At 41.9% G+C, this 14,252-nt stretch overlaps 1 protein-coding gene across 16 annotated transcripts in view; it reads left to right on the forward strand.

Moving 5' to 3' along the window:
- BCAS3 (BCAS3 microtubule associated cell migration factor) overlaps nt 1-14,252 on the forward strand; it is a 361,344-nt gene that overhangs the window by 111,462 nt on the left and 235,630 nt on the right. For all 16 annotated transcript variants that reach the window (XM_062617124.1, XM_062617125.1, XM_062617126.1 and 13 more), the window contains one exon: nt 7,172-7,436. In XM_062617124.1, coding sequence (XP_062473108.1) covers nt 7,172-7,436 — 265 coding nt within the window. The remainder of the gene's footprint in view (nt 1-7,171; nt 7,437-14,252) is intronic.

Consider the following 14,252-nt stretch of genomic DNA (forward strand, 5'->3'; position numbering starts at 1 on the left):
AAGGATGTGAAGTGCCCAGATACTCCACTGGTTCGAGTGACGCGAGTCCCAAGGTCACAATATTCCAAGTTACTTTTCTGCAAACACGGACAGAAGTCACTGTTTCAGTTACATTGGATTACTGTCTTTTAGTCTTTAAGTGCCACTTACGCTTTAGGATGTTTTTACCTAAGAGAACACAAACCCGTGTGTTTGCTGCGCTGTGTTACATTGTGAAGGTTCATTGCAAGTGCTGGTTTTATTTAACCATACCAGAGAGAGAACTGAAGCTCTCCATGCTTGCACAGTTCAGCTGCAAAGGGGAAAACTGTGCATGTGTATTTGGGGCACGTTTTGGCTAAGGATACATTTCCTTGTCCTACAGCTCTTGCAAGTAAGTCAACACTTACTGCGCTCATTTTTTTACCCAAGAGCATTGAGGAAGGTTTTTAATGAAGGTATAGCATGTTCTGAGCTGAGGAAGCTCATTTACTTAACAATGGAAGTTAGACTGTCACCCGAGGAGCCTTCCTCTTTGATCTGAAATGGTAAACAGAAAAAAACCCAAATCCCTGAAAACAGAATTATCTCAACCTCGAACAAATAAACGCAATGATAGCATCAGTGGGCTGCTGGCCAGGGTCCTATGTCATCTTTTATGCTGTCAGGCTTCTGTTATTCTGACTCTGAGACTGCTGCTGTAGCTGAGTTCAGCCAGCGCAGGTAAACAGAGGGAATGATAAAAACATTCCAACGGGGGCTGCTGCAGAACATGAGCAATTTTACACTTCCCTCGGGAAAGCATGGATGTTTTGTGACGTGATTTCACAGGGACTGTTCAAGGTTCTGTCACGAGCTGTGTCCAGGTAGTGAAACACTGGAAGGGTTTACAAATGTGATGGAGACCTCTGTGGTTATTAGAAGTTTCTTCCTATCCTTGACATAGTTATGGAGTTGCAATTACTGGAATAGTCTCTGGAAGAGAGACTTCCTTATGTCTGGAAAGAACCTGGGGACAGTCTTGTCATAATAAAGATAGATTTAGGGAAGTCGATCAGTCTTTGATGGAAGCAGACAATAAGAGACTGCTGCAATTAAAAGTAGCTTAACTATCTTGAGGAGACAGAGCTGTACACAGAGTGGCAGCTGCAATTTCACTTATTAAAGGAAAGCAGCTACTCTGGCTCAAGGATCCTACCTGAGTGTCTCGCAATGGCCAGATTCTGCTGTTGTTTCTATACAAAACTGAAATCAGCTTTGACGACTCATGGAGACAGCGTTGGGCCTGTGTGGCTCTGATAAATCCTATTGTGCAGTCCATGATTTTATTATTTTTTCATCTGTTTTTTACTCCATCATTTCCTTAATTTTCCCACCAAAAAAAATCAGATGCAGACCAGTTCTGTAATTTATTTTGACCCTTGCCTCCTCAGTCCTGCTGCTCCTTCTCGTTGTTTAATGATATTGGGGTTTTATTTCTGCCATGCCCCTGCAGAGCATGATTAAATACTTAAGTCGTGTCCTTCAAATGGTGTGTTTCCTCTGTGACGTTGCATAGTGTGCCTGAAACTGGCTTAAGTTCGTGTTGCAGTAGTGTCAGTCGTGCTTTATTATTGTTTCACTTCACTGTGGAAGTTTAGTTGAATGCAGTGAAATGCACAAAAATGTACAAATTGTACTTGGTATAAGTTACCACAATGGGAAAAAGGACCCTAGGGGAAAAAAAGAGCACCAGAAAGATCAAAATGTGCTTTAATATTTATGTGTTATAATTCCTGTGGAAACACATGGTTCAGTGTTGTGAGCTTTGTTTTCTAACTATTGCATTACGCACATACGTCAGGAGTGGATTTGCCTGGGGAGGTAGGTGGTAGCCCAGCAAGGTCCTTCTCCTTCCTAAGAGCGTAAGTGGTAGTATACATTGAAGCACGGTGCAGCAAGTTAGTACAATATTAACTTTTAGAAGCCCCGACATACAGAGGCTGGATATGGCTGTCAGTCAGTCCCAAGAGGGGTGGTAAACAAGGTCACTGCCTGTCCTGGGTGATTACTTGTGTCATCAGCCATTCCTCTGATGGGCCCTTTTTCATCCCCTGCTTTTGAAATAGGTTTTCTCTATGCTGCTTCGCTTCTGTTTTATTTTCTTTGGGTCAAGGCTTGATTTTTTAAAAGCATCTTTTGTGAATATGTTCTAATTATACCACGTTTCAATATGGAGGAGCTGTGGCAATAAGGAAAGAATTATGGCATAAACTCCCCTCTCTAAAGGAAATGAATGTATGTCAGCTGTGAAGCCTTCGGTTCAGATGCTTTCCTCCACGTTTCCAGAATATCAGAAGCAATTGTTTGATCTGTACAAGTTCAGTAAAGCTGAAGACTCGTGGCATGTCCTGGTAGGACTCCAGGTATTAAACGATGCTGCTGTCTCACTCAGGTCAGACCCTGAACATGGCAGCTAAATTTTCATTCCGATTTCTGAAGGATTTTCATCGTAGCATTCACAGCACAGCCCATTAGGAGAGTGGAAGTTAAAAAGAAGCAGAAGAGCAGAGTCATTGAAGGAAAGCAGACTGAAAGGGAGTTTTACAGAGGTCTGAAGTGAATACTTTGGTGGAAAGGGTTGGAAGAAACAAATGGTGAAGGTGAGAGAAATGGCAAAACTGAAGGAAGCTGCATGGTGGAGGTCTCATTGTGTAATACAAGAGTGTTTAAAGACTTCTTTCTTAGCACCTGTAAAGAAAACCTTTCTCAGACTCTTATTTCCTTTCCATCAAAGTACTGGATGATTTCTTTCCAAGCTGTGCTAAAGCCTCCCGGAATATCCGGAACATTGTTGAATTGTCTCTGCTGGGACAACGGTCATCTTGTCCATGACTCTGAAAATAGGATTGACAGTTTTGTAAGGGTGCTGGTTATTTTTTTCCCAACAAACTCATCATTAGTACAGAGACGAGTCCATAGCAGGCAGTTATATAAGAGGTACCTCATGTCTGGGCAGCCAGAAGCCCTTTTGGGTTTGACAAGTAAGATTTGGATTTGTGAAGGAAGCTGAATAGTCTATAAAATATGGACAAACCTCCTGTATGATGGGAGACACAGAATACCTGGTTTAGGCATGGACAAACTGGAGGATATGTGCTGTTACCCTTATAAAGTTCTGTGGTTGTGGTAGGTGCATTCCTTTGGGCCAGAAGAGCCTTTGGTGCTTTCTGATGAGAGCTTTGAGTATCCAGGGATTTCACTGAGCCTTTTGGATATGAGAAATGTAGCTTGAAGCTTAAGAAACAGAACTGCTCACAAACTAGGGGGATGAAATGAGAATGGAGGTAGGAGAAAGCACTGATGCTCCCACAAAAGTATTTAGTATCGCAGTTTGAAGTACCGTAAGGGTTCCCAAGTTAAACAAAATCTCAGGTCTATAATTCCTTTTACTGGCCCAGACAGAAGAGGGTAGATAAAGTTTTGAAATAGAGATGTGAGTATTAAATCTGATGGTGACCTTGAGCTATAGAGTAAACTTTGCATCGTGAGAGATCTACTGTACTTTGTAGTTTATTAACATATATCTGTAAACACTATGGGGTCGTGATTGATCTTTGGTATCTAAACATTACATCATAATTAACAACAACTCCAGAAATATATTATAAATACATGAAATAATAGTACATTAACCTAAAGGACAGCAATAAATTGCAACGCTTAGCATAAACTTGAAAACCACTAATGGGCCACTGTGCAGTTTGTTTATACAACGCGCAGTCAAGAACTCTGTGTAATGTGCAGTAACAGCGTGGAGGAGAGCAGCAAGGCTCATGTGATTAATTGATACCTATTCTTTTTCGTGGACACACACAGCTGATTTTTTGAAGTCATTTCCAGCCTGCTGTGCCAAGCGTCCTCTTTTCAGCCTGGTTCACAGCTTTCTTCCAGGGCTACTGGAATGTTGCAGACTTCTTTGCGTTGCACAGATGGGTTTGCGCTGGTTTGATTCATGCCCTTGTATGAAATCAGAAATACTCTCGGAATTACCTCCTTGGACTCTCTGTGGTTCTGCTGCTCATCGCTCATCTGGGAATGACCAGTGTTCAAGGCCAGGTTGGAACAGGGCTTTGAGCAACCTGGGAGGAAGTGTCCCTGCACATGGCGGGCGGTTGGAACTGGGTGATCTTAAGGTCCTTTCCAGTCCATATAGAAATGTCATAGAATTCTGTGGTTCTAAGACAAGGCCATTTTTGAGACTGGTAGGAGATAGGTAGCATCACTGCATGTGTCACGGTGGTTTCCACAATACTTTTTGTCGCTGCCGACTAGGGTTTCATAACAGTATTCTTATAAATCCCAATTCCTTTCACACTCATCTGTCATCACTTTTTTTCTTGTTATTACTGAGTCTTAAAAGTCTGTTTGTTCTTTGTGGTTTCAGCCATATTTTCAGTAGTCATGACCATGACACCCACTCCAACTGCAGCGAGTGTCCGTGATCGGTATTTTAAAGAGAGGGGTTTGGATTACGTTGTTCCAAGCTTTCTTCCTGAAGATCAGGAATACTTTTTTCTGTGTCATGTTTACATTGGGGAAAAACATCCTGTCAGGATTGTTTCCCGGTTTCTTGGCTTGTGTCATCCTATGCCAGGGCTGTTGTATGTGTGTTTTCAAACAACATAAAATCGTAAGGATGCGTACTGACATCCAAGTGCTTGTGTAGAAACACACACATTCCTGTTAGGCAGTAGTGAGATACGGGTTGTTTTTTTCTCTGTCATCTCATAGAAACATCCTCTAAAAGTTCTCTACCAAATGACATGAGGTAAGAGAGGGTATGTGGTAGATGTGAGTGAAAGCAGTGATTTAAAGAGTTTGGCTGTGAAATCAGCTGAAGGGCAGCAGGAAGAGATTGAAGAGGCACAGGCAGCCTGAGCCTGTCCTTCAAATACAGCCCAAATTGCTCAGTTCACAGGGAGATTTGGAAGTCCCTTCTAGAGATGCACTTGTGCAAGGAGCATGAGCCAGCTGAGCAGGACAGATAAAACTATGTTGGAGTTACAGACTGAGTGAGCAGAAGAGCAGAGAGGAAGGAGGAGAAAAGCTGTTTTCTCGAGGCTGGGACAGATAGATGCTCTTAGAAATTGGGAAGGAAATTTAAAGCTGGATCTAAAATAAATACCAAATATTTGGGAAGAGTGATGTGTCCAGAGGGGCCACATCTCACCAGAGGCACAGCTCTTCTTTGCATTGCTAGAAATTAGAAAAGAGGGCCTTGGATGGGATTGGAGTTGTAATCCAACAGCCTTAATGATTTTATTATTTTGGGGCTCTTTCTGTTGTAACTGAGACTGGCAATTTGTGTTCAGTTCTTAGGTTTGATTTCAACCAGGAGAAACAGCCTCTTTAAACAGCAAGTCAAATTCTCTTGGTGCCATAGTTTTTCTCTGACTCCACGCTTTGGGGTTTCCTTTTTTTGGCTCTTGTTAATCCCTGTGGGGTCTCTAATCCTTTTTGAGCAGTCTATTAAAGTGAAACACTTTGTAGGCAAACTGGGAGCTCGGAGTGCTGTGACTTGATGTCAGTAATACCAGCATCACTGAAAGTGCCAAAGCTGTCAGGTTTTGGGGAGGTTGTTTGGCGGTATCATTAGCACATCATTTGGCTATGTCACCCCAGTTGAAAAGAGCAGGTGTGTAGCGCTGTTTTTTAGTTTATCTATGTAATGTCCATGAAGCATTTTGTGTCGTGACGGTCTGTCAGCCAAATATCTTGTCACAAGGCTTAAATCCTTGTTTTATCTCAAAGGCTTCGGGGCTCAGTTGGAAACTTGCACTTTGATGAATACTTGCTGCTTTTGTCTGGAATAGCTGGAGTGCATTTCTGGGATATTTGTCCAGATGTTATCAGTGTTTACTCCAGTTTGAGTACCTGCTGTATTGTAAAGGTGCCTTCAGTGAAATCTGAAAGAATTTTATTTAGTTTATGCTGTTTAATAATACAATGAAAGCTAATCCTTCGTCTCTATGTTTGTTTGCCGTGGTAAATCCCACTTGCATGCGTGGTTCTTTTTAGTCAGCTTTTACCTTTAAAAACATTTTTAGGAGAATTGGTTTAGGATTTTTTCTCTATGATAAATCAGTTGAACCCAGGCTGCTTGTTTTCTTGAGTTGTCTGCCAGTACAGGGCTGGAAACAAACTTTAATCTCTCTTTTAAAGCATTCCTTCAGGAACAAGAATTTGCTTTCCGTCAAAGTGTTGTGTAAAGCACACTTAAAAGAGAATTAAATCCTTCTGGACTTTGTATCTGCGATCTGTGCAGTGACTAACTGCAGTAAAAACTATTTCACTGTAGTTTTATATTTGCTTCAAGACTGGCCATTTCAAGCTAAAATAAGACTTGTGTTTCTCAAGTGGTGGATAAGCACCTGTATGTGTAAGAAGAAACTTTAATAGCTGATTAATAAATATTATGTGTACAATGGAGTGGGTTTATGGAGAGAAATGGCCAAAGTTACTCATTTTTTTTCTTGACAGAAGTCTAAATCCAAAGAATAGCACAGGGCCAGGGATACCAGGGTGAATGGTAGCTCCCCTGAGGGATACACTGACAGTAGCAAGATCAGAGACCGTTACAGACAGCTCCTGAAAGTACTGGCCATTGGTGTTTGGTTTGTTAAGTTGCATAGGACGTGGTGTTTCTGTTAACTAAAAGTACAGTTTTGTGTGCCAGTATTTGTCAAAATGAGGCCTAGTGATGAGATCTCTCTCTTCTTCTCATCCTTCCCTTTTCCCTTTTTGGGTAATCGCCAAAAATGAAAGGAGCAAATAACAAAAGATGTAATTGAAACGATTTCCCAACTCCTTTTAGAACTAAATTCTAGTTGAAAATCGTGGCTTTCTGCGGTGCTTTGCAGCAGGGTTTTTGTTTCCAGAAGTTCAGGCCTGTTGAAAAGAAAAATCTCAGAGTATTTTGCAAAGCACACACAATTTGGATCTGGGTATTACAGTGCAGCTTGAAACGTGCTGAATATGTACTGAGTTCATCGGTATATATGCAGAAATTCAAGTTGTTGCCTAAACTTAGAAGTTTTTATTCATATTTCCAGTTAAGATTTGTGTCTGTGTAAAACATGATTGTCTGTTTCCTTTGTTAGATACATGTACATTGGTGACTGCCTTCCCATTTCACTCCCCTGTTTTCTAGGTACAGGATATCTCCTTCAGCCATGACTGCCGCTGGGTTGTGGTCAGCACACTTCGGGGCACTTCCCATGTTTTTCCCATCAATCCTTATGGTGGCCAGCCCTGTGTGCGAACACACATGTCACCCCGGGTGGTAAATCGCATGAGCCGATTCCAGAAGAGTGCAGGGTTGGAAGAGATCGAGCAAGAGCTGACATCTAAGCAAGGAGGACGTTGTAGCCCTGTTCCAGGCCTCTCAAGCAGCCCCTCTGGTTCACCGCTCCATGGTAAATCTCTTTTTTATCCTCTTTTCCTTCCCCTTACGTGGTCAAGAAACCTATTTCCTTGAGTCATTAGAACCCATGTCCTCTAAGGTGTTCCAGTACCTGCTGTGTAGCTGCCTGACTCAAAAGGATTTGGTTCCTAAATACCTTTGGAGATGCTGGCCTAAAGACCTTCATGGTCTTCCAGCTTCAGGTTTCAGTATTAGTTGCTAACAGTTGATTTTACCAGAGATTGCAAGAATTTATTTGGTTCGTTCTATCTCCTCGTGTAGTTTGTGCCACTAAAAAATGAGTTCCATTAAAGAAGATGCTGCAGGTATTGTGCAAAAAATAAGTAATGTATGCAGAGCCAAGGTATAAATAACTTCAGAAAGATAGCTCTGGTTTTGCAGCGTAAGTAAACTCTGCTATCACAGCTGTGTTAATAATTTCCACTCTAAACTGCAAGTTTTGAGGTCTTTGGGTTTCAAGTTTTGTTTCCATCTGGCAGATGGTCATTAATCTGGTCTATATTCAAAAGCAGTTATCTGAAGTTCTCGTTGCTCATCAGTCTTGATGATCATGAAGTCCATTTGGATATCCACCATAAATACTGTTTGAGGAGAAATGTGGAAACTAGGCAATGTGAAGTTGATGGCTTAGATTTTTGTCCACTTTTGTGTGCGTGTGTGAGCAATGTGAGAAGTAATCTCACAAACCTGTACATCCCACCACTGGGGTGGATATGCTTTGGAAAGACTCAGAGGACAGGAAGGAGAGCCTCTAAATAAGGTTCAAATATCATCATTGTCCCAGCTTCATCGGTTTCATCTTTGCCGTTCTTTTTGCCCTTCCCTTTCATGAGGTCTGTCCTAGAAGCTGCATTGTTTGGATTCAGGATTTGCTGCATCCTTGCCCCTCCTTTCTATTAAGTCACAGCTTCCATTGAAGTGAAAGTTTAAATAGCAGTTTGGTATGGAGAGCCACTCTTTTCCAGTCTGAGAGTATTAAAAATGGCCAAGAACAGCCCCTCTTCCCTGATTATGAGTAGGATTAGAAGTGCTTGTGAAAGCCCAACTATGTGCTGTCCTAGTCGACAACAAAGACAAGAGAGTCAACTGCCATAGAGAGAACCTTTGTTGGATTTCTGAATCAAAGGAACGTTTCTATGACTTGTTGATTATTAAGGGAACCAGACTTGTCCCAGAAGAAGCCTTTCTATTTTCTTCTTTCTTTGGACTTTTCTAAATGTAGTTTTCTGCTGCGCTGTTCTGGAGCCATGCTCTTCTGCCTGGAGCCACTGGAAGGCACCCAAAATGCCATCTGCAATTTCCTCCTCCTCAGAGATATTTCAGTATCTACCATTTTACTTTCTTCTGTCACATCATCGTACAACAGCTTAGCATGTAAGGCTTGAAACAGGCTGGGAAGTGCTGTAAAGGTTTACTATGGCACATCCAGTCTCCTTTAGCTGCTGACATCACGTATGGGGAAGGAAGGAACTATCAATTTGTGTAGCTTTCATCTAATCAATTCTGGTTTGTGTCAAGGGAAACTGCAGTGAGTTGTTGGCTACAGTGCTTTTAGATACATTTGGAGTTCTGAATAGATTTGACACTTTCTTCCAACCCAAGAAGAAACAGCAGTATCATTTGCTCTAGCATTCTCAGTGATGGACAGATTTTGTAGGTGGGAGAAAGACCATGCATGGATGAGTTACTGAGAGAAAGGGAGAGGCATTTGTGGGAGTGTCCCAAGAGTTTTACAGTTTCAGTTTTCCAACGCCTGTCTTGAGATATAATAAGTAAATCAGATTTTTTTTCCCCCAAAGATCTTTGTGCAGTCATCACTGCGTGAAAATGAGTGCTGTTTAAGTCATTAGCTCCATGAGAAGGCTGAAAAGTAATTGCAGTTTCTGAAGAACTTCACACAGGTTGTGCTCATCACTTTCTCACAGTGTCGAAGAGCTTGAAGTTGGATGCATGCAAAGGCTGGGTTGGTAACTTGCAAACCTTCATATGAAAATTTCTTGTGAGAATTTTGAGGAGATTAAACAGAGGAGTTAGCGGAGTTGCCTTAAAATCTTCGGAAAACAACCCAAGCAATAGTTTGGTTTTAGAGAATCCATTTGGTAAAATATTGTAATGCTTTTAGGACTGTTATTGGTGCTTTTTACTTGCAGTAATTTTTCAGGTTACCCGGCTGGAGGTAGGCAGGATATTGAACTATAGCATATGCCTCTTACAAAACGCCATTTATCATCAACTTGGGAAGGAAACCCCTGAAGTTCACAGTGACTTTCAGTGGAGGGGTTTTGTGGACGTGTGTGGCAGCTGGATTAGCCAGAGAGCGGTGATTATTCTAATTAGTGAGCTAAAATGAGTTTACTCACATTGTAACAGCTCCTTACCATATTAGAAAGTTAAATTATTGTCATTTGGAGGAGTTATGGCGGTCTGGTGACAGGAGCATAAGCTAGTAGTCATAACAGAGCAGTTCCGGGTTTGATTCTTTGCTTTACTTTTAGCTTGCTCTGTGACCCTTGGTCAGTTTTATGGAGCTGATTTTGTCTCTCAGCTTTCTGTTGTGTAACAGGAAGAATAATCTCTCTGTTCCCAGTGTGTAGAATTACTTGAATTCTGTAGTTTTGTTTAAGAAGAGTAACTGTTTCCCTAGTCATCCCACTAAGTGCACTTGATTATAATGGAAATAAACCCAAAAATCGTGTCCTGAAGAGCACCGTTGCACTGGGACAAATTGTTGATCAAGTGACTGATCTTCAGAGCAGACTGTGATAACCTGGTTTTATCTCTGGAGAGTATTCTGGTGTCATCATGGTTTTCCTCTTCTGTGCTTTGCAGTCCGGAAAGGTTTCAATAAACCCGAAAACTATAAAAGAAAAACTGCTGTTAATCCTTCTGCAAATATTTCTTTCACATTACAATAGCATTGCTGCAACCTGAGGCCAAGAGACCGGACTTCTGTGAGCAAAGCCCTTGCTTGTTGTCTTCTTTTTTGATGAGCAATTGTAACCTATTGATGTTAACTCATGATTAGCTTTTGTTCTTGTAAATATTTTCAGAGTTCAGGCTCTGTGATATTCTTCTCGCATGTTTTTTAACTCTCATTTCAAAATTAAACTGTTTGCTATGTATATAGTAGCAGGGCAATCTATTTACTTTTTGTTCAGAGTACCCGAGGAACTGTTTACCCACACGATGTACGCCTTAGTAGGGGTGGGGATGATTTCATTTCCAAATGAATCATAGTTCGGCTTTGTTCTTTTTAGCAGAATGAAGTAAACTGTTAAATAGAAGATGATAAAGAGATGGTTCCTTTGCACCTTTTATAGCTAGCACAGATTTTGTTTGGGCCGTTGTGCCTGTTAATCCAGCGACGTTGTGTTTTTGTCATTCCGTTGGATTGCCAGAGTGTGTTGTCAGTAATATCAGAGTTAGGTTGGGATCCTTTTATGGGCTTTTACTATTATAAGACTGTTACGACATCAGTTGGTTGTGGGGCTAAATGTTAGGGTAGTATATGGCCTGGTGTGACCTTTTTACTTGTCTAAAATGGGGTTTGTGGTACTTACCTGTCTCACAGGTAGGCAGGGTGGGTTAATGGGTGAGTAGTTAGAGCTGTGCTTTAGATAATGCAGATGTATCCAATGTTATCATCAGGACCTGTTTGTGAATAGCAAGGAGCATTTGGCTGTAAAAATTGAATGCTTTTCTTGGAAGATTGAAAGCTTTCTGAAACTCTTATTATTCTGCAAATGAAAACTTACAGTCTGTTACTATCATTAGTTCTTGAGCCACCCATAAGTTGAAGTCTCTCTGGCTCTGCTCGGAGGTTTTTTCTGTTGCTGACTGCAGGGATTTCCAGTATCAGAACAATAATAGAGTAAATAAGCACACATTGGACCTATAGCTACACATCCACACCTCCTAAAACCAGTCAATAATAATATGATACTCTCTGAATTTCTCTTGTCATTTCGTTGGGGTTGAAGTATTTTTTTGGTTATAGTTCTCGTGTTCATAATACGCAGTGGTTCTGTTTCAGATTTAATACCTGTGCTGAAATGGAGCACATAAATTTAGAACTATGAAAAAACACGTTCTGTGTGTATTGCATTCAGACGTGCGTTTAGCTCTTTAGGGTTATTTTGGTATCGCACGTTTGTTCATTGCAAATTCATTTTTTAACTCTAAAACCCAAAAAGGGCTTCTCTCACTTTCCCCTCGTTTGTTACATTCACAACACGATTAAAACCCAAGTGTAAACCTAGAAGTTTGATAAACATGCAGCCTGAGATGCTTTGAATATTTTCCCGTTAGTTTTCACTATTTCCCAGAGTGAAACTCCTTTTGCTAGAAGAATTCTTATGGGAAAGCAGAGTTGAAAGGCCTGACATCATCAGCCCTTCCTGAAAAACAGATTGGTTTCCTTTAAGTAACACTCACTTAAGAAACCACCTATTTAGAGAGAGGAGGACAAAAATAGTTTCAAAGAAAATTAACTGCATAAGAACGTAAAGCACTGGAGGGCAGCTCCCTCCCAAAGCTTAACTCGAGAGCTGGCGCTGTAAACACCAAAACACTTGGTTAAAAAGTCTCTGTGCGGCTTTACTTTTCCCCTGGGTTAACTGTGGCCTCTCTCGGCAGAAAATAGTTCTTATAGAATATAGATATTTATAGAAATATATATATAATAAATATATTTATATATTTAGTATATATATTTAGATATTTATTGTATATATGTTTCTATAAATATATGTATTAATATATATTTATAGCAATAATAGCACAAGCTGTAGAATAGGTTATTTGCTTATTACTTTTTAATGCCCGGTGTGTTTAACCGTGTTGCTCTTCCACAGCATCACGTCTTCTTTAAACCTCTTTCCCCGTCATCCCCATTCCCGCTTCTCCTGGGTGCATCAATTTGACCAAAACCCCCCGTTTTCCACCCCAACGCTCTCAGCCCTGAGCGGTGGTGAACGGCGGCAGCCTGCAGGGGGCGCCCTCCCCACGCCGTGCCGCGCCTCTGAGGGGAGCGGGGAAGGGGCCGCGGCCTGGGGCTGCGGCTGCTGCCAGGGCGCCTTTAACAGCGGTCGTTGCAGCTGGGAGAGCGCTTCCCTCCCACCCGCGGCTCCTCACGGAGTCGCCAGGGTGCTCCTGGTTGGTTTATCGCGATGTAAAACACTTGGCAAAGAGGGGTAAGGAGAACGGACCTTCCTTTTGGTTAATGGAGGGAGAATTTACCTCACGGTCCTGAGGTAACCCCCTCTGCAGCCGGCTGCCTGAAACACGTAGCGATTTCTCTTGATCTCACGCTCTCATTTGAAGTTTCTCTTCACGATTTTATGGCAATTAGGGGGAAATAAATAATGATTTACCTGGAGGGAGGTACACGGTTACACGTGAGAGGTACAAACAGCTCAAAAGCACCAGGTTGGGAGCGGGGCAGAGCTTGCTGCTTGGAAATGAGCTATGGGTTTAGCTGTGTCCGTCCCGTCCACCCCCCGTGTCCCCGTGTCGTCCCCCGTCCCCCCCCTTTTTTTTCCTTTATTTTTCTTTATTTTTCTTTTTCTTTTTCCTTCTTAATGGCTGGAGAATCAGTGGAGTGAAAGAAGCGGGTGGTATATTTTGGATAGTTTCTGAAGTGGAAGAAAAAGATCCATTCCCTTCAGATAAGTAGGGAAGTAGACTGATAAATTCTGTCACAAGGGAAGTTCGTGTCTGTACATAAAGCGTTTTAGAAGTGGAGCTTTTGTAAACAGCATCAATCTGAGACGGGGCAAACGTCCGTCTGCCTTTGTATTTGGAAAAGGAGTTGTAAGAATTCCAGATAAATTGAAAGTTGGAGGAGGCTGATATCAGAGGGGAATTGCAGTTCTTGAGCTATGAAGTCTAAAACTCTATGACTGAGCGATTTAGCACAGCAAATGCCATGGCGGCGGTCAAAGCAAGCTGGTTCAGAAAGACCGGGGGTAGGCAGGCGGAGGGGAAGTAATAGGTAGTGCACAGGAGGCCGCGATGTCAGAGATGGATCGCGAGGTGAAAGCAGGGTGGAAGATGGAGAGGAGTTGGATTTCCACAGATGTGAGTGTCCCACTGAAGTTTTCCTGTCAAGATGGATGATTTCAATCCTGGTAACATCAAACTGAAGAGAATTTTATGTAGGGTCAAGTGCTGATGTGCCAGAGGCGTGTACGGAGGGAGCCCAAGGAGCAGTGGTAACTGGATTCTTAAGTGTTTCTCTGAAAATAGCTTAATAGAACGACATTTTGGGATTCTGTTCAGTTGTTCCATCCGTTACTTCCTCTCAACTTAAAATAAGAGGATGTTTTTCCATCTCCAAATCTCACCAGGAATGTAAAAGCCAAGCCAGTGTGTTTTCTTCTCATACATCATGAGAAAGTAGATATCCTGCAGATTATGCATCGGTTTTGATAGGGTCATGGAGCTGGCAATTAGAAATTGATAAATAGTGATAATAGTGAAGCACAAGAAGGAAAGTGCTCAGTTGCTTTACAGCTTCTCAGTATGCTTTGTGGATCTGTGCAGAGGACTAGGTACACATGTATAGAGCTCAGCAGTGTTTTCAGGAGAAATAAATGTGTGTGATCAGCATAAAGGCAGTCACTAAGACTGAGCTTTGAAATAAACCAGTAGAAAAGAGCTGGTCACTGAAGGAGTGATGCAGGGAAGGTTTCCTGACAGTGCTCGTTTCCAGAGCACAACAGTGGAAAGGATTATGTCAGGAGAACAGAGGTCTAGTGGAGGGGAGACAGTGTGGTCCACAAATTTGTTGGTGGGTCAAGAAATGTAA

This window comes from Pezoporus occidentalis, unplaced genomic scaffold (genome assembly GCF_034315485.1).
Source record: "Pezoporus occidentalis ecotype Australia unplaced genomic scaffold, CSIRO_AGI_Poc_V1 ctg192, whole genome shotgun sequence".
In the NCBI taxonomy this organism is placed as follows: domain Eukaryota; kingdom Metazoa; phylum Chordata; class Aves; order Psittaciformes; family Psittacidae; genus Pezoporus; species Pezoporus occidentalis.